This window comes from Papilio polytes, unplaced genomic scaffold (genome assembly GCF_000836215.1).
Source record: "Papilio polytes unplaced genomic scaffold, Ppol_1.0 DF822845.1, whole genome shotgun sequence".
In the NCBI taxonomy this organism is placed as follows: domain Eukaryota; kingdom Metazoa; phylum Arthropoda; class Insecta; order Lepidoptera; family Papilionidae; genus Papilio; species Papilio polytes.
In genome coordinates this window covers 4553277-4578504 of record NW_013526359.1, presented here as the reverse complement: position 1 = coordinate 4578504, position 25228 = coordinate 4553277, and the positions used below count along the sequence as shown (strand labels likewise).

The 25228-nt window shown below is 33.3% G+C and overlaps 3 protein-coding genes and 1 non-coding gene across 5 annotated transcripts in view; 1 reads left to right on the top strand and 3 right to left on the bottom strand.

Annotated features, from left to right (window-relative positions):
* LOC106105426 (ankyrin repeat and SAM domain-containing protein 1A-like) overlaps positions 1-13630 on the bottom strand; it is a 74832-nt gene extending 61202 nt beyond the window's left edge. The window contains exons 1-3 of one of the 2 annotated variants that reach the window (XM_013285720.1): positions 13366-13630; positions 1812-1892; positions 713-869 (exon numbers count right to left, since the gene is read on the bottom strand). In XM_013285720.1, the coding sequence (XP_013141174.1) occupies positions 713-869; positions 1812-1892; positions 13366-13469 (342 nt within the window). In that variant the 5' untranslated portion in view covers positions 13470-13630. Of the gene's footprint in view, positions 1-712; positions 870-1811; positions 1893-7314; positions 7508-13365 lie in introns of those variants that run through there. The other variant, XM_013285721.1, reaches the window with a different exon arrangement.
* Positions 1926-2007, bottom strand: Trnas-aga. Its single transcript has one exon. It is a non-coding gene; the product is annotated as a tRNA-Ser (tRNA).
* A 359-nt stretch (positions 13631-13989) lies between the features above and the next one.
* Positions 13990-20758, top strand: LOC106105427 (transmembrane 7 superfamily member 3-like). Its single transcript, XM_013285722.1, has 9 exons — positions 13990-14354; positions 14514-14843; positions 15322-15581; positions 17998-18166; positions 18401-18568; positions 19090-19242; positions 19477-19737; positions 20195-20339; positions 20657-20758. The coding sequence occupies exons 1-9, from the start codon at positions 14279-14281 to the stop codon at positions 20727-20729; spliced, it is 1635 nt and encodes a 544-aa protein (XP_013141176.1). The 5' UTR covers positions 13990-14278; the 3' UTR covers positions 20730-20758.
* Positions 20759-22583: 1825 nt separating this feature from the next.
* Positions 22584-25228, bottom strand: part of LOC106105353 (paired box protein Pax-6) — a 40112-nt gene continuing 37467 nt past the window's right edge. Inside the window, exon 10 of the mRNA XM_013285644.1 lies at positions 22584-24008. Within this exon, the coding sequence (XP_013141098.1) occupies positions 23920-24008 (89 nt within the window). The 3' untranslated portion in view covers positions 22584-23919. The remainder of the gene's footprint in view (positions 24009-25228) is intronic.

The window sequence follows — 25228 nt, the reverse complement described above, 5'->3', positions numbered from 1 at the left end:
CTTATTTTATACCAAAGCTGTAAGTTTGTATTTCGATGTTGTTTAAAATTTCATTAAGACGCCTGTAACTTTCAGTGCGGCAATTTCATGTAATTGTACAACAACTATTATATTTTTACAGGGGTATGTTAGAGACAAACTAACACGCAATGAAAATCTAAATATGGCCAGATACCTTAATCCATTACACAGATTAAAGATGTCTTGATGTAAAATATCATTATTGTTGTCTCTAACAGTTTGCAAATTCTGTTTACAAAGCAAATAAAATATGGATAAATATCTACACCATTAAAATAGTTATTTGTCCATAATCTACGATTATTTTACATCCGTCGTTCTACGTAATCCCATTAGTTGCGGAAGCATAACAATTGCAAAACTCAGTTGAAATGCTAAAAATTACACACTGATAAGGCATTTATTAAACATAAAACTCACTAATGTATTATTATTGATCCGAAAACATTCCAAAGACTAACATCAAACATTTTATTAGTAAAAATAAAATTTTGTTACAGTCCCTAGGGATTTAACCAGCTTTACGAGATGCTTAATTTTTATAACCTCTACGAATACGATAATTGTATTAATTCTTATTTAACAAGAAACAAAACTGTTTCATTCACACTTGAAATAATCTCTCCCTTTCACTGTCCTAGAAAAAAAATGAAATAACATGTTTGTAAGAGTTTTTAAAATTACTCCTTACCCTTTGGTCGATGTTAACTGAAGGATTGTTATGTTCTAACAGCATAGAGACGATATCCGAGTCTCCCTTCCATGCCGCTAGATGGAGTGGTGTCGCTCCCTTCTTGTCCACAACAGTTGGTAACGCGTCCACAGACAGCAGAACTCTGACTATGTCTCTGTAAATAAGGATATATTGAAGACGAATTCAATAAAAAACTACACATCGTGGGTTTCCATGGGTACACATGTAACGAAAAATCAAGCAAAAACCTTGACTGATTGGCAGTAGGGGATTTTATTTCCATTTAACGAACTAGTTGCTCGCGACTTAATCCGCGTGAAATTTAAACGTATAGCATACTAAATACTATACAATTATAATTTCCTATAGAATAAATTGAAAACAAAAGGATAGGATATAATTATTGTACATCCTATTTGATGTACACAAATAGCTTGTGATTTATAATAATTTATACTAATATTATGAAGAGGAAAAATTTGTATTTTTGTATGTATTGAAATAATTCGAAAACTACTGGGCCGATTTGAAAAATTCTTTCAACATTTAAAAGCTACGTTATCAATGAGTAACATAGGCTATACTTTTTTTAATATAACGCGGTCGAAGTCCCGAGCAACAGCTAGCCATTAAATGAAGTTATACGTTTAACAATATTCTGAAACAATGTCTACTATAACTATCCTATCTACATCGTTTTATGTGCATTTCGCGAATAAACATTTTAAACTAATAGATATCAAATACAGTTTTATCAAAGCGCACATTGTACATCAAAACAGACCTATGCAATAGATAACAAATATAATTATAGGTCTGTGACACATGAACGAAATACAATAACCGATGCGTCATGTTATGATAAAAAGTGTATACGCCGCGTTTTTACCAAACCTTGAACTATATTAATTTGCATATGATGCCGAAAATGGAATACGTGATCAAAAACCCTACTTAATAAACTCGTGGTTTTGCGGTTATTAGTTTACCGCGAAACAGTCTGAGAATCGATTAAAATTACTGGAAATTATCAACGTCATAAAACAGAGATCGAAATCTGTTTGAATTTGGTTTAAAGTAATGAATATTTACTTACTTGTGCCCGCGTAAACACGCGTGATGTAGGGGTGTATAGCCGTTATCATCTTGTACGTTGACACCGGCGCCTCTCCGCAAACTGAAACGAAATAAAAAATTAACAAAAAGTATTCGCAGTCGGTAGGATTCGAACCTACGCTCCCAGAGGGAATCTGATTTCTAGTCAGACGCCTTAACCGCTCGGCCACGACTGCTCATGACCGATATGTGAAATCTACAATTTGTTACATAAAATGTCATTAACTTATTCATTTTAAAGTATGTAATTAAAAATTGTCCTCTTCATATTTTATATGTATTTACTAGTTCTGTATTTAGACTATTTATATTACTAAATAACTATTATTGTCAATATATCACTTAACTAATTGTATTAAAAAAATACAATAAGAATTAATTATCTCACAATAACGGCCTTGACATGGAGTTTTCCAACTTAAAGCTGGGGTCAATAACCTGAGTGAACTATCAGATCGAGACAATGCACCTTCATAGACAAAAATAAACATGTAATGAAATTCAAAAACGAACTTTATTCTTCACAGTTAAAGTACATTTTCATTTAAATTAATGATCGTTACCGGATTATAATTCAGCTGTGTCAACGGATTATAGCGCAGCTCTGAGATATATTTTCATATTGCATAATCGAGAAAGAACCAGACTTACTACCGTTACTTTTTACTTACGCACTTAGAATGTACAAAGCAGTATAAAGTGTAAAAGATATAAGTTATACAATAATTTTAAACTCCTAAATAAATAAAACAACAAGGTTGGCGATTACGTTCTCAAGATAGATTACGCGTCAGTGTTATCAATTATGTCCTGCGGCTCAAAGCACCTTGGACAATAAAGCTGGTGTATATTTAAAGTCGATGCTCGGTCGAACAAACAATAAACATTTTACTTCAAAATATATTTACGATACGATAATATTTACCACACATTTGTAAATATTTGGTAGAACAGACGAAAGACTAAAGTGAGAAAATTGTGAACACTTAGAGCGCGCGTACACATGTGTCCAAACTATCGCACAACTGTTTAGTCGCACTTTAATTCCTATGAACTTATTTGGAGGTTCGCACACTACTCGATTTTTAGTTGTACAACTAAACAGTTGAATTGGCTGCGAAAAATCGACAATCGCACGACTGTGTGCGATAGTTTAGTCAAAGGCGTGCGCCCGCTCTAAAGAAAAATTGCAATGTCGATAAGATCGCTCAGAGGTTTTTGTCCTCCACATAACTCATCTCCGTCATCTCAGTAATCACTTCCTTCTTGATCATGTCACCTTTCACGCAATCCATCCACCTCTTTCTATGTCTACCTCTACCGTTGTACCCTTCCACACTCATAACGTTCTCCTTGTTATATGCAATTCATCCCTCCTCGTAACATGCCAATACCATGCTAACATTTTACTCCTTACCTTCTTCCTAACGTGTGTTGGTTCATTACTAAATTAATATTCATAAAGTAGCAACCGCAAACAAGTTAAATTCATATGTAATTTGGATATTATATGGATTCGTAGGGACAAAAAGGTATTCGCTTAGTCATGGATTTGCGTAAATCCTTACCACAATACATTTTTGAGTCACGGTCATGTTTTCATTTTTATTTATAGTAAAATTGTCGTATCGGTTAAATAATAAGTTAATAAACAAGGTCGCTAAAGTAAGATGTAAGTTCTAGAAGAAAGAAAAGGACCACACCCACACACTAATAACTCTTATTTTCTTAAAAAAAGAGAAAAACCTATCAAATTCATATTTCGGAATTACGTTATTTATACCCTTGTCCGAATTGGTTTTTATTCCTAGTAACTATTAAGTACATTTGTTATCGTAGATTTCAAATTATTTTAATTAACTAAATTATTGGTACTGATAATCATACCGCGGCTGGTCTATACACAAAAGTCTAGTCTAGAGCATACTAATGCAGCCATAAGACTGATAAGATTGTGCAAATACTTGAGGTTGACTAGATTAGAACAGCGTAGATGAGTTTATTATTTACTAGCTTTCGCTCGCGACTCCTTCCGCTTGGAATTAAAAAAAAGTGAATAGCCTATGTTTCCTTCTAGACTATCTACATATAAACGACTGAACGAATCTGGATGAAATTCGGTATAGATGTAGAGCATAGTATGGAAGAACACATGAAAGGACGGAGTCGCGGGTGAAAGCTAGTAGTAAAATAGTTTAAAATATGCACAATAGTTTTAAAGTTTTTGCCATTTTAAATAATAATTATTTCTACGTAATAATAGGTGTAGAAATATTGAGAAAAAGTAATCAACAAGCAGAGGGGATCAAAGTAAGCCGACAAAGGTATATTTCTTAGAAGGTTTAGCACATTAGAAATCTCATTTACCTTTTTTTATATTTTTAGCAAAACGGCATAAATATTATATTGCGGTGTTGAAGCAGAACAATAAAAGAGAACTCTTAAATATCCAAAAGCATATCTGTTAATTATATTAATAATTCCTTAATAAAGGAAAAATAGCGTAGATAGAGAAAATATTTATTATTAATTAGAAGGGTTTAATAACACTATGTACTTTTACAAAAAATTAACTATAAATAAGTGACCACAATTTTTCATACCACGTAAGTTAGACAATAACTGCATTGAAAATGAGGAATTTAATTGCCCTATTCAGTCATCAGCATCAAGAGAATTCCAGAGGAACAATGTAATTACCATTGTGTAATATTTCTTAGAAACGTAATCAAGTAACCGAATGAATTCTATTGATCTTTTTTAAAGTTATAAACAATACCACTAAGGACGAAAACACTATTGTTTACGACCAAAAAAGCAAGCGAAATTGATTCTTATATCTATACCACATAAGTTCGACAACACTACAAGTCCATTTAAGAGTTGGCCTCCATTGTAGAAAAGCAAACGTAAACTGTATGTAATTAAATAGTAAACTCGACTATATGTGTGTCTTATGACAATCCGGGGAAGAATACGAATCGAATAACACCTAACTCCTTAAAATCGATTCATTTCTTTAGGCTCCTTACTGTTACATACATACGCACGAAAGACAAACACTCTTGAGACAGACGGGTAAAACCATTGCTATCTTGTTGTTTCAAGAAATAAATGCTTAACATCCAAGGAACAATTTTGGTATAGAAACCCATCTTCGTGAGTCATAGGGAAATTACTGTCCAGTGGGCGTCCAAAGAACACTGAATATATTACTCCGTATTGCTTGTAATATGGTCTCAAGTTATATTTAACTAGTTGTAGCTCGCGACTTCGTCTGCGTGAAATTAAAAAACATAGCCTATGTTACACTGTGTTTTTTTATGAGAATAAAAATCTCTAATGTTACTCACTGATGACGTATCTTTTAAATGGTGAAATAAATTTTGAAATCGGCCCAGTAGATTTTGATTTAGTTCAATACATACATAAATACAAATCTTTATAATTTTAGTATAACGATTTTAGACTAACGTGTAACATCTAATATATCTAAATTATACGGAAGTTTAAAAACGTATTCTAAGCAGCGTGAAAATGACGAGATAAAATTGAGCAAATCATTAAATCCTATAAGACTGAAAACTGATTCTGTTTCCAAAGATGTCTAAAAAAGTGTTTGGTCAAAATCTCACCTATCAATATCAAACATCTTAGCTGTAAACTTCTTAGTTTTAATCCAGTTCCTTTGTATTTGTACTTTCACATCGCTCACATTGAATGCTAAATTTCTTCCACAACATTTTACTGTGCATTCTTCACTAACACACCGAGAATCTCCACTGTCCTTAGACATATTAAATCTCGACCTCTCTTATTGAATGTATAAACAACACTAGTCCAGTGACTCATAGGTACGCTTACAACAGGTTTGGGAATATTAAAAAAATGGACACACGAACAATACAACAATCCCGTCCCCACTTCTTACTAATTGTGTTTAGCTGACATCCTACGATAAGATTGTCGCATACATAATAGATTAGATAATCAAAGTGGTCCAAGGAAATGAATATCGACGCATTTAATTTCATCGGTAAATTAAATTCGAAAGCTAATGAATAGATAACAAACACTTCATAAACATTCAAGCAAAATAACACTTCTATATGACGCATTAGGAGTTGACAATGGGTAAAACCGAGTGAAATTACTAGTACTGGTAATCAAATAAACTTTAATAAATCGTATTTTACGAATAACAAAATTTTCATCGATCACTTTATAGTATGCACTATGTCTCAAATGACGACAGTATTTAAAACAGGTTTCCTCGTAGCAAAGGGAAAACCAACTTCCAAGTATCTCACTTTATTTTGGCTATCAACATCTATTTAAAGACTAGCTTTCGCCCGCGAAATCGTATGCGTGGAATTAAATAAAAACAAAAGCAAGTGCCCTATGTGTTTTTCTAGAACGTCCTCTACATGTCTACCAAATTTCATAGGAATCTGTTCACCCGTTTAAGCTACAAACTCTAACAAACATCCATCCGTCTAAACTTTCGCATTTATAATTTAAGTATGTAGTATGATATGTAGCCTTTTAAAGCGCTAGTATAATAAATTGCAATAAATGTGTGAAAAATACAATGAGCCCTAACGTTTTGACCTCAAAGTTTTACAACTAATATTTTTATTTACAATACAACGCATACATTTTAAGCCACCCAAACAATCGAATGTCTATACTTGCACGTACTTGTATTAAGGACGAACAATGGGCCATGCTTCCAGCACCATGTTTGATAACATTTTATAAGGCTTGTTCACACTATGTTTAGTTTAATTTTTAACACGTAATCTTGTTGTTTAGTACAAGACAGAATCGTGTGAAAAGACTTAACTTAGAATAATAGGCCAAATGTTTGACCCACTTTATAAGAGTTTTCAAGTAGAATATAATGAGGAGCTTATCGACCCAAATCTGATTTCTATAGTCCTCAGCGAAACTTACGATTTTTAACATAAATTATTAAACGTTTGCAAAGACGAAAGAATTAAATGTATGGTGATTATTTTTTTAATAAAAAAGTCCGTGAATTTTTAATTTAATTTCAACTAATCTATACTTCTATACTATTATAATAAAGCTTAAACACACACTTCTTTGTTGCCTAAGATGTCAGCAATTACAGCATATTTTAGAATAATTCTTTTTTTTAATAAAAAGCCCTACAGTTACGTCACGCTTTAGGCTATATATTTTCACGCCATTAAACTTAGAGGGTAAATATTTTAGATAAAAGCCCTAATGTGGGAAAGAGACCATAAGTTGCTGCCAACATCAAGAAAGCGAAATTGCCAAGGTTTGTCATGTCATGTCATTTTGACATTTGCTATTGATAATTTGACAAATGTAAACAATAAAATATTTTTTTTATAATTTTAATGTGGATGAAGCCGCACGGGAACAGCTAGTTATATTATAAATAAAATAAAACTATTAAATAAATTTTACAAACGATTTGTTTCTCCACTTACCCCAGTTTCAACTTTAAAATCCAAAATAGACCATTCTCACTATCAATATAGGGTATTTTAAATTTCATTTCACACACCAATTCACAACACCTTATAGGTAACGAACGAATGAAACATTTAAAGCTGAACTGAATGATTTGTACAATTATCATTCACTCTCCGATCAAATATCGTTTAGAAATATTTGCAGGAAAGCGAACTGTGCTTTGCGGTGTTCGTTAGTGACTAAGTTACGGACACTCAAGCGTTTCGAGTGAATCATAGGAGCACGTTGCTTTGCTTAAACCATTATTACATTGCGGTATATTTTTTGCACCTTAACTGTTGTTTCGGCCAGACGTAATTGTATCGCACATCCTAATTCTCAAGATAATATTATCTACATTCGGACCGTTAATTTATTTTTTTTAAGGGAAGAGCTTAACCTATACTAATATTATAAAGACAAAATATTAGCTTTTTTTGTATGTATTGAAATAAGAAATAACACAAAATCTACTGGACCGATTTCAAAATTTTTGTACTATTAAAAAGCTATGTAATTACTGAGTAACATAGGCTATATTTTTATTAAATTTACTAAATTTCGTGAAATATGAATGTAGATTGTAGACATTGGCGTCAGCGATAGAACGCATTATTTCTACTTCCATCGTACGTTCGGATCACATTTCATCCTCCGACGATATCTGGGTCGGCAGATCGTCGACCGCTTTGATGTGCACATGTTAACCGTAGGAAATGATACGTATTTAGGCGCGAAATTTTGAATACTATCAGACAATTATGCCGATCCTCGATCAATTCAAAAACAAACCTGAACCCTTAACTGAATCGTGTTTTGGGACCGAATTTAAACTAACCGTGTATAAAATAACGCTGTAATTTGTAATCATTTACCTTACATTCCAATATCAAGCAAGTAAAGTAATTCAAATCAATAAAGCGAATATCAAATACATGCAAAAACATTCGACATAATTGTTTTACTTTAGCAATTAATCGCAACAGTTTCAGAATTCAAGTCAAAGCTGTAGTTTATTAATTAGAGAATGGCAGTTGTTTGAACACAATGGTAGCATAATGCGAGCCTGCTTGAACTAGTTCCCAGAACGACACAATGCAAATTTTACACCGATCGCTCAAACTCGACCTACTATTGCGTGTCTCAGAAATAAATTTAACGTTAATTAAGTTAAAACCTTAATGTAAACCTAACCCTTAACCATAGACAGTGATACTGCCCTTTCTTATCGATTTTAGAATTAGCAAATATTCGTAGTTCACAATTATCATCACCAGCTCACTTCACACATATCTTTGACTTTCTTAGCTGACATGTGCAGGTTGCATTACGATGTTTTCCTTCACCGTAAGAACGTCGGGTAAAATATGTATATATATATAAATTTCGACTCGACATTGGTACATGGCGGGATTCGAACCCAAGACCTGTAAATTACAAGTTAAGTGCTTAAATATCTGAGCCACCGACGCTCAGTACTACTTCGTAGTTCAAATTATCATTTCGATATTACTCTATTGACGAAAAAACGAAAAATTTGTCGTAACTTTGTTCATTTCAGCATTGCGTCTGAAAGCAGCATGAAATATATTTTTGGAGAACTACGAAACGTGATGCTATATTTATAGAAACTTGTAATAATATTATTGTAAGGCAAAATCATTTCTGTACATGTTACATGTCAAAATTGAGCATAAAGTTAATGCGTCCGCGTGTTTTTTTTATCTAGGTACTGATTAAATATGCAGATAAGAAGACGACCTGTTATGGGAGTGCCTGTTTAAATTCTAGGAAAACGGTTGTACAAAACATTTATTCCATATATTTTTAACGAGTTTTAGCGACAAAAGTCTTTGGTAACATTTCGAGTTGTCCAGAATAACATACCAAATAAAATCTTACTAAAATATTAATATAATAAATGTGTAAGTTTAGACAATTAGATGTTTGTTATTTCGTATTTATCTAGAGCAGTTTGCAACAACGCATTGGTTACTAAAAATTTTAATTCCGCGCGAACAAAGACGCGGGCAAAAAGTAGTCTTCGACAACAATAGACAAACACTCGAAATGTCAAACAATAGAGGGAAGATGCTTAACATAATATTGTTACAAGTGTTATAGGTAGGTAACAAAAAGTGTTCTAATGACCACCCGCAGTAGACACTTACCGTTATCTGACCTACGCTTGCAAAATAAACTGCTATTACGCTACTTATTTACACTGACATGTGAACATATTTAATATAAGCTCAAAATCGTGCGTTTCCATTGATAGATACATAGAACACATTTTTATATCATAAGGTGGCAAACGAGCAAGCGACCAATTGAATCCGTCAAGATGGCGAAGCGACCGCTGCTGACAGACATCCGCAATCGCAGATGCGTCGCCTACCCTTATTGGCAGAAGGGGAGACGCACATAAAGAGGATATTACCCTTCCTATGCAACTCCTACCATCAAATCCACTATCCCTCCCATCCTTTCCTTATAAGAAAAGGAAAAGGAGGAAAGGGACTAAAATTAGGTCTCCGGCACATTACTCATCGGACAAAACGCAGGCTTCCACACAATTTACGCCTTTCTTCTATGTGGTCGTGGTATTGTACTGGGCGAGACGACCTATTCGTGCGAAAATATTAAAACGAGCTCTACCACTGTTAAATGCCTATCCCTTTCATTCCATTGGAGAAAATTGAGATAACATGTTTCGCTAAGCTATGAGACTCAATCAACCAGTGTGTCATGTCAACAAATTAATAGCATTAACTGAGTATTGAATCCGTACAACATTCGTACAAAACATATGGCAAAGGCCTGTGCTGTGATGCGTGAAAAAAATTCTCTTGATAATCAAGCGATGAAATTTAGGCCACACGTGTCATATTACAAACTGTTGCCTACAAAGTTCTAAGTACTTTGAGGTAATGATTTCGATATAGTGTACGTTAAATACTTATTATTGACTAGCGTCCCCTTCCGGATTCGCACGGGTCCAAGCTGATACGAAAATGTGGTTATTTGCGACATCACATTTAAAATTATCAATATCGCCCCACTATCTTATAAATGTACACAAAAACCTCCCTCTTGAACCACTCTATGCATCTAAAAAATGCATCAAAAACGGTTGTAGTTTTAAAAATCTAAGCATACAGAGACAAACAGAGTCAGAGACTTTGTTATACTGTATAGTTATACGTAAAATCAACACCCATTTAGTAGTGGTACTTTCATAAAAATCCGTAAAATCCTATTTTTAGAACGAAATACCCTGTAAGGTAAACAATATAAAATACTTGTCATTTACGGTTACTCATTATGTTTTTCATAATTTTATTATTTTATGACGTAAGTTGTGTAATTTTAGGTTTCTACGAATTAAAAAGTTAATTAACCGTTAATATACAATTAGGGTTCCGTCCACGCTATACATTTATTTATAAAAATGAATACAATATCAGTTATATTATAATATAAATGAATACAATATCAGTTATATATATTACTTACTAATAATATAATTACTAAAGTCTTGATAGATAGATGTTTAAAGACATCTTAAGAACGGCTCAATAAAACGATGGATATATTCTGCTCCAAGTTTTTTTTAATTTCGCGCAGACGAAGTCACGGACAAAACAACAAGTATAACAAAGCTATCCTTTATTACTCAGTAGTAATACAACTTTTGAATTGATTACGACTAAATTAAAACGGTCAAGTGGTTGAATTTACTCACAAGAATGTACAAAAACATAAATTCTTCCCCTTTATAAAAAAGTGTAGACATAATGACCATAGTTAAAACATCAATGAGTAAACACAACAAAATTAGCATTTTGTGCAAATTGGAATTACCGACCACTAATTGTAAACTACGAGCTACGAGTCGAGTTAGGAAGCGAGTGGATAAAACACGACTAATAAGGCAGCCTGATGTGACCTTCATAGAGGTCAAAAGCTAATAAAGTAAATTACACGTGACGAGAAAATCTTATCACTTTAAGTTGCAGGTAGACAAGATCGAGGCTCAGTAAATTGCGTTGCAAATAAAACAAAATCGTTTAACTTCGACGTAAAATTTGATGAATTACACCTTTTTCGTGTCGAGGAGCAGATCTTTAGTATTACACGTACGTTAAACGGTTCATGGAATTTCATGTTATGAGGAGAGATGAATCGCATATTACAAGGAGAACGTTAGCTATACGTGTACACAGGTACAAGGGCGGATCCAGCTTTAGCGCCAGGGAGGGTCACAAAGTCGTGGTCAAGTCAAGAGCTTGAAAAAAATATATTTTGTCTAGCTCTTGACCAACCAGCAGGGGGGGTCATGACCATGCAAGGGGGGCATGGGGGTCTGGACCTGACTGTCCTGGATACGTCCCTGCACAGGTAAAGGTAGACCTAGGAAGAAATGGATGGATTGCGCGAAAGGTAACATGATCAAAGAGGGAGTGATGACAGATGACGTATGATAGAGATGTAAAGAACAAAAATCTGTTGCACCGACCCTACGGGAGTAGGATAAAGAGAAAGATGATGAGTTGCTTAACGGTTTATCTTCACTAAGGGGCTTTAAATGAACATTAAAAACTCAGTACACATTCTTTATCGAAACATTTTAAGAGCAAATAATTTGTTACAGCTAAAGATACCTCGTAATAGTATGAAATACGTGCTCACCGCTCAATTGTCTATTCCAATTGCGGTGTCATAGACCAATTAATGAATTCGCAGAATGCCTGCAAGACGTTTCACCCATATTAATTTACGCAAACGACGTGTGTCGAGTGCAGTCTGCACCATCCCGCTATATGGGTGACTAGGATAAAGGTGTGAACAGACAGAGAAAAGTTCAACGCACCTTAACATCGATTGCCGTCTGGCAAGAGTCCAAGCACTTCACTTTTATGGTTGAGTTATCCCAACTTCCTTAAATAGATAAGTTATGACCGTTTCTCATTTTCATGACTTCACGACTTTGGTAATAATTTTATCACTTTAGTAACTTTAAAAATGTTAAATTTACTTTGTAATTAGCCCAATAATAAAGGTGTTTATTCTAAAGTTAAAAACTTAGTTTGTACGCAAAAAACCTATTTATCCATATATCTTAAAGTTTTTTTTTCTATGTATTGGATATTTTAAATTAATATAATTAAATGATATTAATTAGAATTAAATCGTTATTCAATTCAAAATAGTGGTTTTGTATCATAAAATATTTTACAGGTCAATTATGAAAATAAACCTTATTTAAATGTACATTAGGTTCATTATAAAATGGAGGTCAAACGAAAGCTGGAAATTAAACCATTTAAAACATCCTAAAAAAAGGCGTAGTGAAAATGAACCTTAAGGCACAGAGCAATGTGAATAATGTGAATGTGACGTATTAAAAAACTCATAAATCATTGTTCTTACTTTTGCATTGATAAAGGCATTCATCATCAGAAACAACATATTGAATGTAAAAAAAAACATTCTTTTCATTGTTCTTATATCGACCTTATTTAACACGATTTCATGGGAATTAAAAAAGTACCATATTCAGCAATATAATTTTGTTCCATAAGGAAAACAGTAAACATACTTCAAATGATTACCTACATATAAAATTTAACAGCTAAACGTTACTTTACTAGAATGGAACGATTTTATTCTTTTTTTTTATAATCGTTCATTTATTTGCAAATATAGTTTGCAATCTACATAGAAACTCAGAACTAAATTAGTCTCCTTGTATTTATAATTTTAAGGCCTTAAGGATTTAATATGGATTTTAAAGTTAGAAAAACTAAGGAAGTTAATAACGATTCTTATCTTTCTATCTTCAGTTATACGATATTACAGTAAACATTATAAATAAATGCAGTTTAGGACGCTCATGTATCCAAATACTAGTCAAAGGTCCGTATAATTCATTCATTGTGTTATAATGAGCAAAGGTAGAAACCATTAAACCTAAATAAATCCTTTATTTTAATCTTAATTTGCAAAACATGAATAGCACTTACCTTGTAAACGGACCACTCCTTTTAGTTATTTGACCGAGAATTTTCTCTACAGTCCATCTATCGCCTTCGCGCGCGGCATCTAATAATTCCTGGCCTCTTCCCATGGCCCATTTATTGGTTCATACCATACACAAAACTAACACAGACCTCGAACATTTCAATTTTTTACACTAGACTTCACTACACACTACTACTTCATTGATCGTGCCGCCATATTTAGAATTAGACGTGAGTGCGCTCTAGCGGCCAACAAGGGAATCGATATCGAGATACTTACAAAGTCGGTCACGTCACAAGTTATTACGTTTACCAACTTATTTGCTCATTTCACTGTATCGATTTGTAAAACAACTTATTTTAGGCTGTTACTGATTTACTGAGTAATGTTTATTCAATTTTAAGCAATGAAAACATGCAAAAACGAAATGACATATTTATTTTTACGATGAAAACTGCTGACAACCAACAAGTACACAATCATCTATCCCGCTCATTCTTAGTGTTTTGTACTATTTCCCATCTCACTCTAATTCACCCAGTTTGTTCCGACCATTCATTCTGGTTCTTGTTCACTCGTTCTCGTTCCTTCTACTTCTGAGTGAACTGTTTTGAACTTAACTTTACAATTTATCTGTTCTGTACTTTGTTTAATTATTCTTATCAGCTTCCAATAAGTTCATTAAAGTGATTATGAAGGCAAAATTCTTTCCACCTATAAACTTATCTCTCTAAGTTCATATTGGTTAGAGTGCTTTAACGTTCCGTAGGTTGTGCCGATTTTCATGGATTTTGAATCTGTCAAAACAAACAGCTGATATATGTGACAGTTAATGGCCATAATTATACAAAACTTGCTTTTTACATAGTGCTATAAGTGATATGATTATTTTTAATCTTAAGATTGTACTTCAAAATGGGGTCTGGTTCTAATAATTATTTAAAATTCGTTATATTCTTGTTTGTGTGTGTTGTGGGGGTTAAAACACAAAGTGAGTACCTACTTTTTTAATATATTTTTAATTAACTGGGTTTTTCCACTGAACAAACACCAGTTTGTTACCTCTTGAATAAAGTTGCAGTGTACAAAAGTAATTATTTCCTTAATAATTTTTGTGAAACTACAAAAGAGGTTTAAATATTTTTTTCAGATGTAACATTAACCATACCTTTGAATAAAACAACCAGTTTAACAAATAAAGAACTATTCGGAGAATTTGTTAATCTAAATGCATCATCAACTCTACAAGTTAGTTTTGTAAATGTTACAAAATCAATATCATTTATAATATTCCAAGTGCATAGTCACTATTATAATGTTACTGTATATAATAATACATTAACAAAAACTTCATCAGTTTATGGTACAAATGTTGGATTGTATAGTACTGTGAAGCCACCGTTGGACAAATTTTATGTCTCCAATCAGAATTCAGTTGATATTAAGCTATATATTGTAGTACATGGCTATGGACTCACAGGTATGTATTATAGACTATTTTAGATAACTTTACTAGAAACAAGTTTGTGTAGAACCATACATAGATTAGGTGAGATGAAATCTACACCAGGAATGAGGATAAGATGAACTATGAAAATAGATTTAATACATAAAATGCTTCAAGTTAATTGTCTATTTATTGACACTTAATTTATAAAATAACAGATACTGAATATCAAGGTGGTGTGCTTAAATTAAATTAAAAATAATACCATACACCTTACCTTGGTATTAACTTTTTATATTGTGTATCAAATACACAACCAATCAAATGAACTCACCGATATAGTGAACCACTGAAAGTATGGCTGGATTGTATGAAAGAGGATATGCTTAAGAAAAGAGTGGATTCAGATATGACCGCTGATAGAGATTTATAAACATTTCTACATTTCATAGGCAAAGATTATTTGAAGGTTTAACTTTTAAAATGAAACTCAATATTAAATTATATTTAGATCCGATACCTGGTGGTTGTAATATGGAATTCCAACCGTTAACATCACCTTCCATGCATACATCATACACCAATGACTATGTCCTTGTTGAAGCAGCGTCAGCAAGAGATTCCTCCGATATAACTTGTACTGCTATAAATGATGTCAATGTGGTATTTTATTTGATGTACATAGAAGAGAGGAATTTCAAATCAGATGTTTACTTTGAAGGAATAAAGAGTATGTTAACGTTGGAAAATATTACAGATAATGCTGAAATTGTAAGTACCAAGTTATTTATTAATTTGATTAAATTTAAACTAGTAATTTGACATTTGTACTAGTGAACTTATATTTTTTAACAATAATAAATATAGCATAACTCTATGGAACATTCTAATGTTGAGAGAGTGTTTGAAATCTAAACTTCAAAACTTTCTATCCTCAATATTATAAAGTGGTAAGATTTGTATTTTTGTATGTAATTAATAAACTCAAAAACTACTGGACCAATCTGAAAAATTGTTTAATTATTAGAAAGCTACATTATTGCCGAGTTACATAGGCTTATATTACTATTTTTTTTTAATTCTGCTCGGACAGTCACATGCAAAATTCATTATAACTGTAGACTTTCTATTAAATAGTCATACTTCATACTTCTTACTAATATTATAAATGCGAAAGTTTAGATGGATGGATGTTTGTAGCCTAAACGGCTGAACGGATTTCGATGAAATTTGGTATAGATGTAGAGGATAGTCTTGTAGAACACATAGGCTATTCATTTTTTTATTCCATGCCGACGGAGTCTCGGATGAAAGCTAGCATACCTCATAATTTTATTTACAATTCCTTAGAGATGTAAATAAAATGAATATTGTATTCACTAGTTATCATTAACTTTTATTTCTTTGGATTTAGGTGTTTATAATTCAAGGTTAAATTGAGCAAGTTGCTGTCTTAAACATTACTACATTATAAAAAATATTTTAAACTCAACAAAACCAGTTGGTGACTGATAGTTACACTTAAAATGAGAGATAAATTTTAATAAAAACCTCAAAACCTGTTTTTACGCTGGACCTTTTATATTGTACTAGCTGTTCCCCTGCGATTCCATCCGCATAAACTTATGAAAATGATATTTTATTGTTTACATGTGTAAAATAATCAATTGCAATTGTCAAAATACCAATTACCTTACTATGGCAATTTTGCTTTTTTGATGTTGGCAGCAACTTATGGTCTCTTTCCCACATTAGAGTTTTTATCCAAAATATTAACCCCCTGTTTACTGGTGAGAAATTATATAGCCTAAAGCATGACGTAAGTGTAGGTCTTTTCATTACAAAAAGAATTATTCATATTCATAAATATTCTATAATTGCTGACATCTTAGGCAACAAAGAAGTGTGTGTTTACGCTTTATTATAATAGTATAGATATCTCTTTGACCCAAAAGTGATTTATTTTAACTTGGAGTATACTTTTCTCTTGTATTTATGTATGTTTATCTTTGGTTGGTTTAAACACTATAATCCATAGATCCTGGGTTCGAATCCCGCCATGTACGAGTATCAATGTCATTTTCGATTTTTAGAATTTCATTCAATTTACCAGCCGTTCTTACGGTGATGAAAACATCGTGATATAACCAGCACATATCGGCGAAGAAATTCAAAAATATATGTGAAGTCAACCGACCCGCACTTGGCTAGCGTGGTTGAATAAAGCGTAGTCACCCTAACTTAGTGTAGGCTCTGAGTCCCTTAGTGATGTTCAGTCAATTATGATGATGATGATGATGATGATGATGATGATGATGATGATGATGATTTGAACGTGACTGTTGATAACCTACAGAAATATATCAATTTAGAAATGTCATAATAATATTTCGTAGATTTGCGAAATCTACGAAACTAGTGAATTACAGATTTTCGTAGCGTCAATATTGCATATAGAAGAGAGACAATATGACTCTATGCCAGTGGAAACCTACGCTTAAAGTCCCAATAAGACGAGACGGTTCATTAGCCTATCATTGCCATGTCTTAGGCCGTTTCAATTTAAAACAGGCCAAGTTTAGAATGGTTACTGACTTCCGCTACTGGCCACTCGACTCCTGCGCATTAAAGGAGGATGTAATCCGGAGTTACTGCCTCCCACTCGCCTTTCATTGTAATAAATGACCAGCGATTTGTTTATGCAGTATTGCGATTACAGTGTTCATTAAATTTTTATCTAGAATATTACTGATTTATGATCAAAAATGTGGTTGGCGATTATTTTTTTCTAGTCTTGTTATAATTATATGTTATTATTATTAATCTATGTATATGTTTTAAATTAAAAATATGATAGAAAATAATAAAATAAAATATAAATAGATCAACTAGGCTATATTATTGATGGAATTTAACATCAGAAATTGAGTACAAATTCTTAAATAAAACGACGGATTTAGCCTACTTGCAACCAACCGCGCGATTTTAGCCGGGCTTGACTGTTCCATCTAGCAGTAGAGGCTATTAGTTTGAAAGGACATGCGACTCCAAAATTGTAAGGGTACTTTTTGGATCTTCGAGAATTTTTATCAATCGGAAATACAGCCGATAACATAAATCTTAAACTATTATTAAACGATATAAATTCAAAAATCTACATGGGTGTCCTGATAACAATTTCTACCAGGTACCTCACACAAAATGGAGTATGCGTCGTATGCTGAGCGCGTATCCCGGCACCGGCGCCATATACGTTGCCGTCGCGTACAGTGCGCTAAACAGTAGTGCATATTCCGTGTACGTGCCTACATACAGCTACGCTTGTTCACCACTCGACGACGATTGCGAACTGCTTGGTAAGGTGTACTTTGATAATACGATTTTTTTAGTTTCTACAAGAGTTTTGATGTGTTTAAAATTGTTACTATTCTCTAAATGCTGCCAAATTACAATATTTTCTTTTAAAAAATAATGAAATTCAACGCTCATCCATACTTGTTATTTAGTCATGTGATTTATTACCTTCTATCAAGTTTTTACTTTTATTATTATCAGCATTTTAAATTAGTTTACTGTATAAATGTTTTTAGATGATGTCTTCTCTCAGCTACTATGTGCCTCTCTGCTGTTCTTCGGTATATTTGTATGCTATTTCGGACATCGGTTCTTTAAGACTGAAATGTTTCTGATTGGTTTAGTCAGCGGTGTGATTATCACTTACATACTTATATCGCTGATTGCGGAATTGGAACGACCGGGTAAGATATAGAATGATTAACTAATGTTTAATATTATCGTTACAACGATCTGTTGTCCGCAATATTAAGATAAAAGTAGCCTATAATATGCATGTCTATGTCAGCTACCTTTCAGTGAAAGTCCGGTCGAAATTGGCCCAGCCATTTCGGAGATTATCCGGAACAAACGTGGCTTGCGGACAGACAAACAGAAAAAAAAAAATGCGGTTTTCGTTATCATCGCAATCGCAAATACATCTACATCCGAAATCTGGAATTTTTCTTTTGATATTACAAACAAACTCCAATTTCATTATATTTATAGATAATTAGCGACAAAGATGTTCAAGCGGTTTTCGCTTTTATAGGTCACTGCTAAGAAGTGACTGTACTTTTTGATTCATAAACAAACATGTAATATATTTTTGCTAAAAAACTCGGAAGGTTAATTGCGAGGACGCGACTGCTGAAGTTCCAGTCGCACGCGGCTAATCGTTCAGTGAAAATGGTGTATAACTAGCGCCTAATTGTTATTTTTTCAGCTCTCTTAGGTGCAGCTATATTATCAGGTGTTTGTTTTGGCTTCATTTGGCTGTTGTTTTGGTGGTTCTATGGAATTCCTGTTTTTGCTGTTTTATTATCTACATTGAATTTAGGATTTCTGTTCGCTGCGTTCATTTATTTTGGACTTCCAGGTAAATGTTTAATTAACGATTACAGTTAATCATAGATCTCTTTTAAAAACCGTTGCTCCAATGAAATTAGGGGTAGGAATTAAAATGATTTTAATATCGAGTTTTTTTTCTTAAATTTAGTTTCTGTTTCTACCTTCAGACGTTATGTCTGGTTATTTTGAAATGAAAAGTTACAATAATTAAATCTAAATATGTTTGTTATATATGCGTTATTAACACATTAAATGATTTCAGGTGGTTTTAAAGTACTCGAGGTTGAATTTAACTTTTGGACTTTATTTATTTTAATAATGTCGATAACATCCCTAATCCTGCTCTCTACGACGTTTCTATCAAACATCTTGTGCTGTGCAATCCTCGGCGCGTACGCGACTTTATACCCTATCGACTACTACGTAGGGTCCAATTTGAAGTACATAATGATTAACACAGTGCGCAGAGCTGTCGTGCCCAACTTCTATAATGCGGTACTTGCGCCGCCGTTTCAATGGCCAGGTACTATTTGTAATACGAACTAGCTTTTACCCGCGATTGCATTAAAAAATGTAGCCTATGTGTTCTTTGTACAAATTATTACTACATAGAAACTATTCTGAAAATACCTTCTAACAAACATCCATCTTAACTTTCTAATCTATCCCATGGGAACCGTAACTATTACCGGAATCAAAAGTCTATCAGTCTTCCAGACTGTCCTCTACATCTATGTCAAATTTCATCAAGATTAAGACTTACCGGCTTACCGTTTAGACTACAAAGTAACGAACATCATCCATCTATCGAAAATTTTACTTTTATGAAAATTGGAAGATGGATTAGATCTACACATATATGGTTACAACGGAAGACCAGCATATGTGCCGAATGGTTTTTGAAATGAATGAACCTAAAATTCTTATTTAAATCGATTCCACTTTATTCAAACATCTTACCACTATCTCCCTATTGGCAGATGCCCTGATTACACTCCTCTGGTTGTCTCTGGCGACCAGCGGCTTCCTCTTCCAACACTACCAGAACAGAAACAAGCCGCCCTTCCCCCCGCCGCCGCGCAGCGTCAGACCGAGCCTGCCGCACATGTACGGCATTGACAGAAGGTAAGGATAGAAGATATCTAGAAGATAATACATATCTCTTTCTAGTTCGCTCTGTTATTAATGCTAATGTGTTCTCTTGCAGTCTACGCGTACACCATTTAGAGTTGGAATAATGTGCGTTGACCTTAAAAATATACTAATTTGATCCAAGATAAAACTACATTTCTATTGTTAAAAAGGACGTGTTATTGGGAATTACTTTTCACTATGTAATATATGTAAATCATGCATTAAAAAATGAATCATCATTCAACATTAAAATTTGGTTGAAAATTTTAATGATTTTAATCTAATTTAATGTATGTTTTCTATTTCAGATACCGCAATATTTCTCGAAGACCAGCCATGTCAGCGCGTGAGCAGACCGAAAATACTCCATTGTTATCGTAAGAAATAATTAAAATGACAAAATTCTCCAATTGAATATTTTAATGACACACTTGTGATAGCATTATTATTAATTAAAACTTGAAAAAGGTTAAAAAAATATATTGTGATGCATCTAATATTGGCTTTAATTATTCTTAAAAAAATATATTTCGCAATTTTACACTTTCAATTACATGTTAATTCCAACTCAACCATAAAAATAATTAAGTTTACCTTTTTAATAGTTTTTTGAAGTAATAATAGATGTTACGTTACGTTTCTCTTTTTATGTAAGCAATTTTTATATAAGTTAATTTCCATTTATTGTTTAAAAATATATTGTTGTCTCTTTTTTATATAGAGTGAGATAGATAGACAGATAGTTTTTAAAGATATGGATTCTCCAATGTTATGTAATGTTTTATTTATATAAAGCCGCAATAGTTTTAGAAATGTTTTGCCTTTTTGTAAAAAAAACCTAGTCTGAGCCTATCTTGTACTTAGGAAAAAGTCATTATAATCAATTTTAATATATGTAATGCAATTAATAAATGTCATTTTTAATTAAATGCTGTTTCAATATAATTTTAAATGACAGAAAATATGTATTTGCATAATTTTGCGTCTATGTAAAATTTTAATAATGTATTTTCTCAATAAATTGAGGAATAAATTACATCCTTTGCGATTCATGCGAAAAGTATTACATAGTAAAATTTTACTTTGTTGATAATGTTGAGTTTTGAATTAAAACATGTTATTTTATAATTCAATGATAGTATCATAGACAGTAGAACAAGATTTTTCGTCAGTGAGAACCTATTTTTATTTATATAAATAATATTCAATTCCAGTGTTTTCAGTACATCTGTTACTGACCATTGTATAGAAGCGGTTGTATTGAAGATTAACAAATTGAAATCACACGAAGGGGACTTAATCTAAACCAATTATAAGCGTCGATAATCAGTACAATTGGTAAGGGAAGTTTTCTATTCAATATTTGTCTGTTTAAGATAGAATTCCTTTATTGTATTATACAGGGTGATTTTAATTACGAATCATTAAAAAAATGTTGAATTTTAATTAAAATTCTCCTTTGTGATTTGTTTTAGATTTTTAGTTTCTACTATACTTTAATTTTTCTAATGTTATTCATAATTTATGAATCTGTTTACCATATCGTATGTTTTTTGTAGAGTAATACTATAATTTGGATTTTTTGTTCCTAATTTCATTAAATTTTAATTGATTTCATCTCTATAATGTAGGTATTTGTAGTAAATGAATCACTCTGTATATGTCAATGTCCCCGACAAAGTTTAGATCAGTATAATGCCTACAACACATTTAATCCCATCCCATTGTGTTCCACCCTCCCTTAAAACTAGGGGTGCATTTGCCACACAGCGTTCGTATAACACGCAAAATTAATATATACCGCCCAAAATATAGTTAACTTCACTGGCAAATAAATTTAGGGTCCAAGATTTGTACAATAAAGTTGCATATTGCGTCACGCCATCTGTTGGCGAGATATTGTCCCTTCATTGTTGTATTGTATTTAAATACAGTCGAGTGTTCATTTATGTCAAATTGAGTTATGAATTAGTGTTATGGATTTTAGAAGATATTCCCCTCATACTTATACTTCTATTAGCTTTTGCTCGCGACTTCGTCCGTCAAATTTAAAGAAAACATACTAAGTAGTATTTTCTACATGTGTCAAATTTTACTTGAAATACGTAGTACCCATCCATACAAATTTTTGTCTTTATAATATTAGTATGATAAACTCTGGAAGATTTTTTGTGACTTTTAGGAAGATAAAAAAAATAGTATGGTTAATGCAATATTTATTAATAATTTTCACTGTAATCTCCTCATTCTATATGCATCTTACAATCGATTAATAATTTATTTTACACTTATTACATACATTTCTACGCCGTCGTATTGCATACCATTGCAGTTGTACATTTATGCTGTGAAACCAGCATTATAAACGTAGATACACTGATCTCTATACATGGACAGGCTATAGTATTTATGCCTGTCTGTTTCCTTTTTGGCGCTGATGGTAGCGGTGATGACGGTGGTCATAATTGGAACTAACAATTGAACTGCTAGTAACAGGCGTTTTCGGAACTAATTTCTTAAAGACCTATCCATTTAGAGATCAGTGTGTATCAAATTAATTTATTTGACAAATTTACAATTTACAATCCACGAAATTAATACAATTCTCTATATCCAAACACTTAAAAGATATATTTACAAATTCCTTTGAATATCTTCAGTAAAAATAAAACTACTTAATCACAGCAATATTGATCTCTTTAGTATTTATAATAAATAACATAAATAGTATCGAAAGTAATGTGCCATAATAAAATTGCAAATACATCAATTAGTACATTATACAAGAAATATAAACATGATTGACAGTAGGGACGCGGCGTCGCCGACAAATCGCCATAACGAAGCTTCGCCACGTTTCCCTGCAGCATTAATATTTCTCACCCCCATTGCATAGATCAAAGAAATAAAAGGGTTGTGCTTGCTAAGGGTGTAACACTCAATTATTACAAACGTTGGCACAAACGATTTACATTCATTTTCACTCCAAACACGTCGGACAATTGCCATGGAAACTTTTCCTACTCAACAATAGATGGCGCTTAACTATATTTACAATTGCTTTAAAATCTATCAACCATACACAAGGAAATACGAAGCTAATCGTTTTATTTACATTATTGTAAGCAAATAATTATCAGAAACGTATTATTTAATATGGCTGTACGCAACATGTTTCCTTGTACTTGATTTTATGACTTACTGCTAGGTTTGAACATCATCAGTTGCTTCTTACAATTAACTGGTATTATTATAGATTTGAAACCTATTACACAAATTATAATTTGCACCATTTAAACGTTGCGAGAAAAGAAATCACTGGGTTTATATTGCGTGTAATAACGATAGAGTCTGAAACACTAAACACTTACGACACGGAGTTCTGCTCGTGCTGCAAGTCTCCCGCCAGGGCGGCGCCGGCGTCGTGTCCGGCTGTCATGTTGAGCGCGGCGGTCATAGACAAATGGGAGTCGGCGTAGTTGTGCGCTATCTCTCCGCTAGATGGAGACTCCGGTATGTTCGGGTTCTCAGCCATCGAGAGCAGTCGATGCGGGAACCCGAATAGCTGAGATCACTGAAGCCGGCCCCAGTAGTTCGACGCGAGGTCCGGCCCTTGAGACGGGATCTGCACGGGCACGCTCACGCCCGCCGATATCACACCTATCATACAAAAAATATTATTGTTATAACTCTTTAAAAATAAAAGCAAAAATATCTTTGATTCAATTTTATCGGTAATTTTAGTTTTTTAATAAACATAAAAACCAATACTGTGTCTTAAAAGAAATTAGCAATAAGTTAGAATATTAAATTGACAATATAGTTTAGCAATATAATCTGATCATAAGACGTAGCCGTACAGACGTTAATCAATTTGGGAGTCAGGCATGTGCCGGCACAATCTAATGCGAAGCCTCGTAGCGTCATGTATCAATATCGGCTCAGCCATATGTCTAATAGGATTGCAATTGCGTTCCGTTTATTACACACAATCGCGTTATCTGGCCACGGTATGTTCGCTCGGCTCGATTATGTCCCGCCACGCCAGTCATAAAGCTATCAACACGTCCTCCAATGCCATATATGTACCTATATTCTATATACAAACGTAGGTGGGGGGTTGGCAGTGGGGATAGTAAATTAAATTTAGCGGCAATAGATAGAATGCGAAAGTCCTTTTGAACACTGACAATATTTAATTTTTCTAAAGATCTAAAACAAGAATGTTAAGGCAAAAAAGTAATAATGTTTTAATTTTCCTACGTGCTTATACAAAATGATGCGGCAATACATCATTTTCGCGTGTGTAGCCTCGTTACAGCATCATAATTTCCCCATGGCGGCCGCCCCACGCCCCGCAGCCCGCCCGCGCGCGTGCGAGCCGGCGATAACAGTTTTCCGTTCCGCGTCGCGACGAAGGGGTAACGTTTACATTCATTACACGTTATTATCGGCTCTAAACAGCGTTCCTGCGAGACTCGTTTACTCAATGGTTTGTGTCCGACCGCCCGCTTGTTTATGGTCCCCTACGAAGCTGTCAACGGTAAAATTGTTGCCATTGTGTTCAATTTTATTGAACTTACGTCAAATAAATTATTTCATAGCGTTGTTCTTGTTGAAATAATCAGAGCGATTACAGCGAAATGTAAATTGTTTTCTGGTCGAACTTTCGAAAAGTAAATCACAAAAACTGAAAGTGGAACAAGTCTGTATTATTTAATACCGCGCGAAGCTGAAAATGCACCAGTCGAAAGAGCGCAAAAGAGTAAATGAAACGAGAGCGTGCGTTTTGAATTGCGAAAAAGTCTTTTGTTCGCGAGCGGTGCTGGAAACTCGGCGGTCGAACAATGCGAGAAACGCCTCAAACAACAATAATTCAT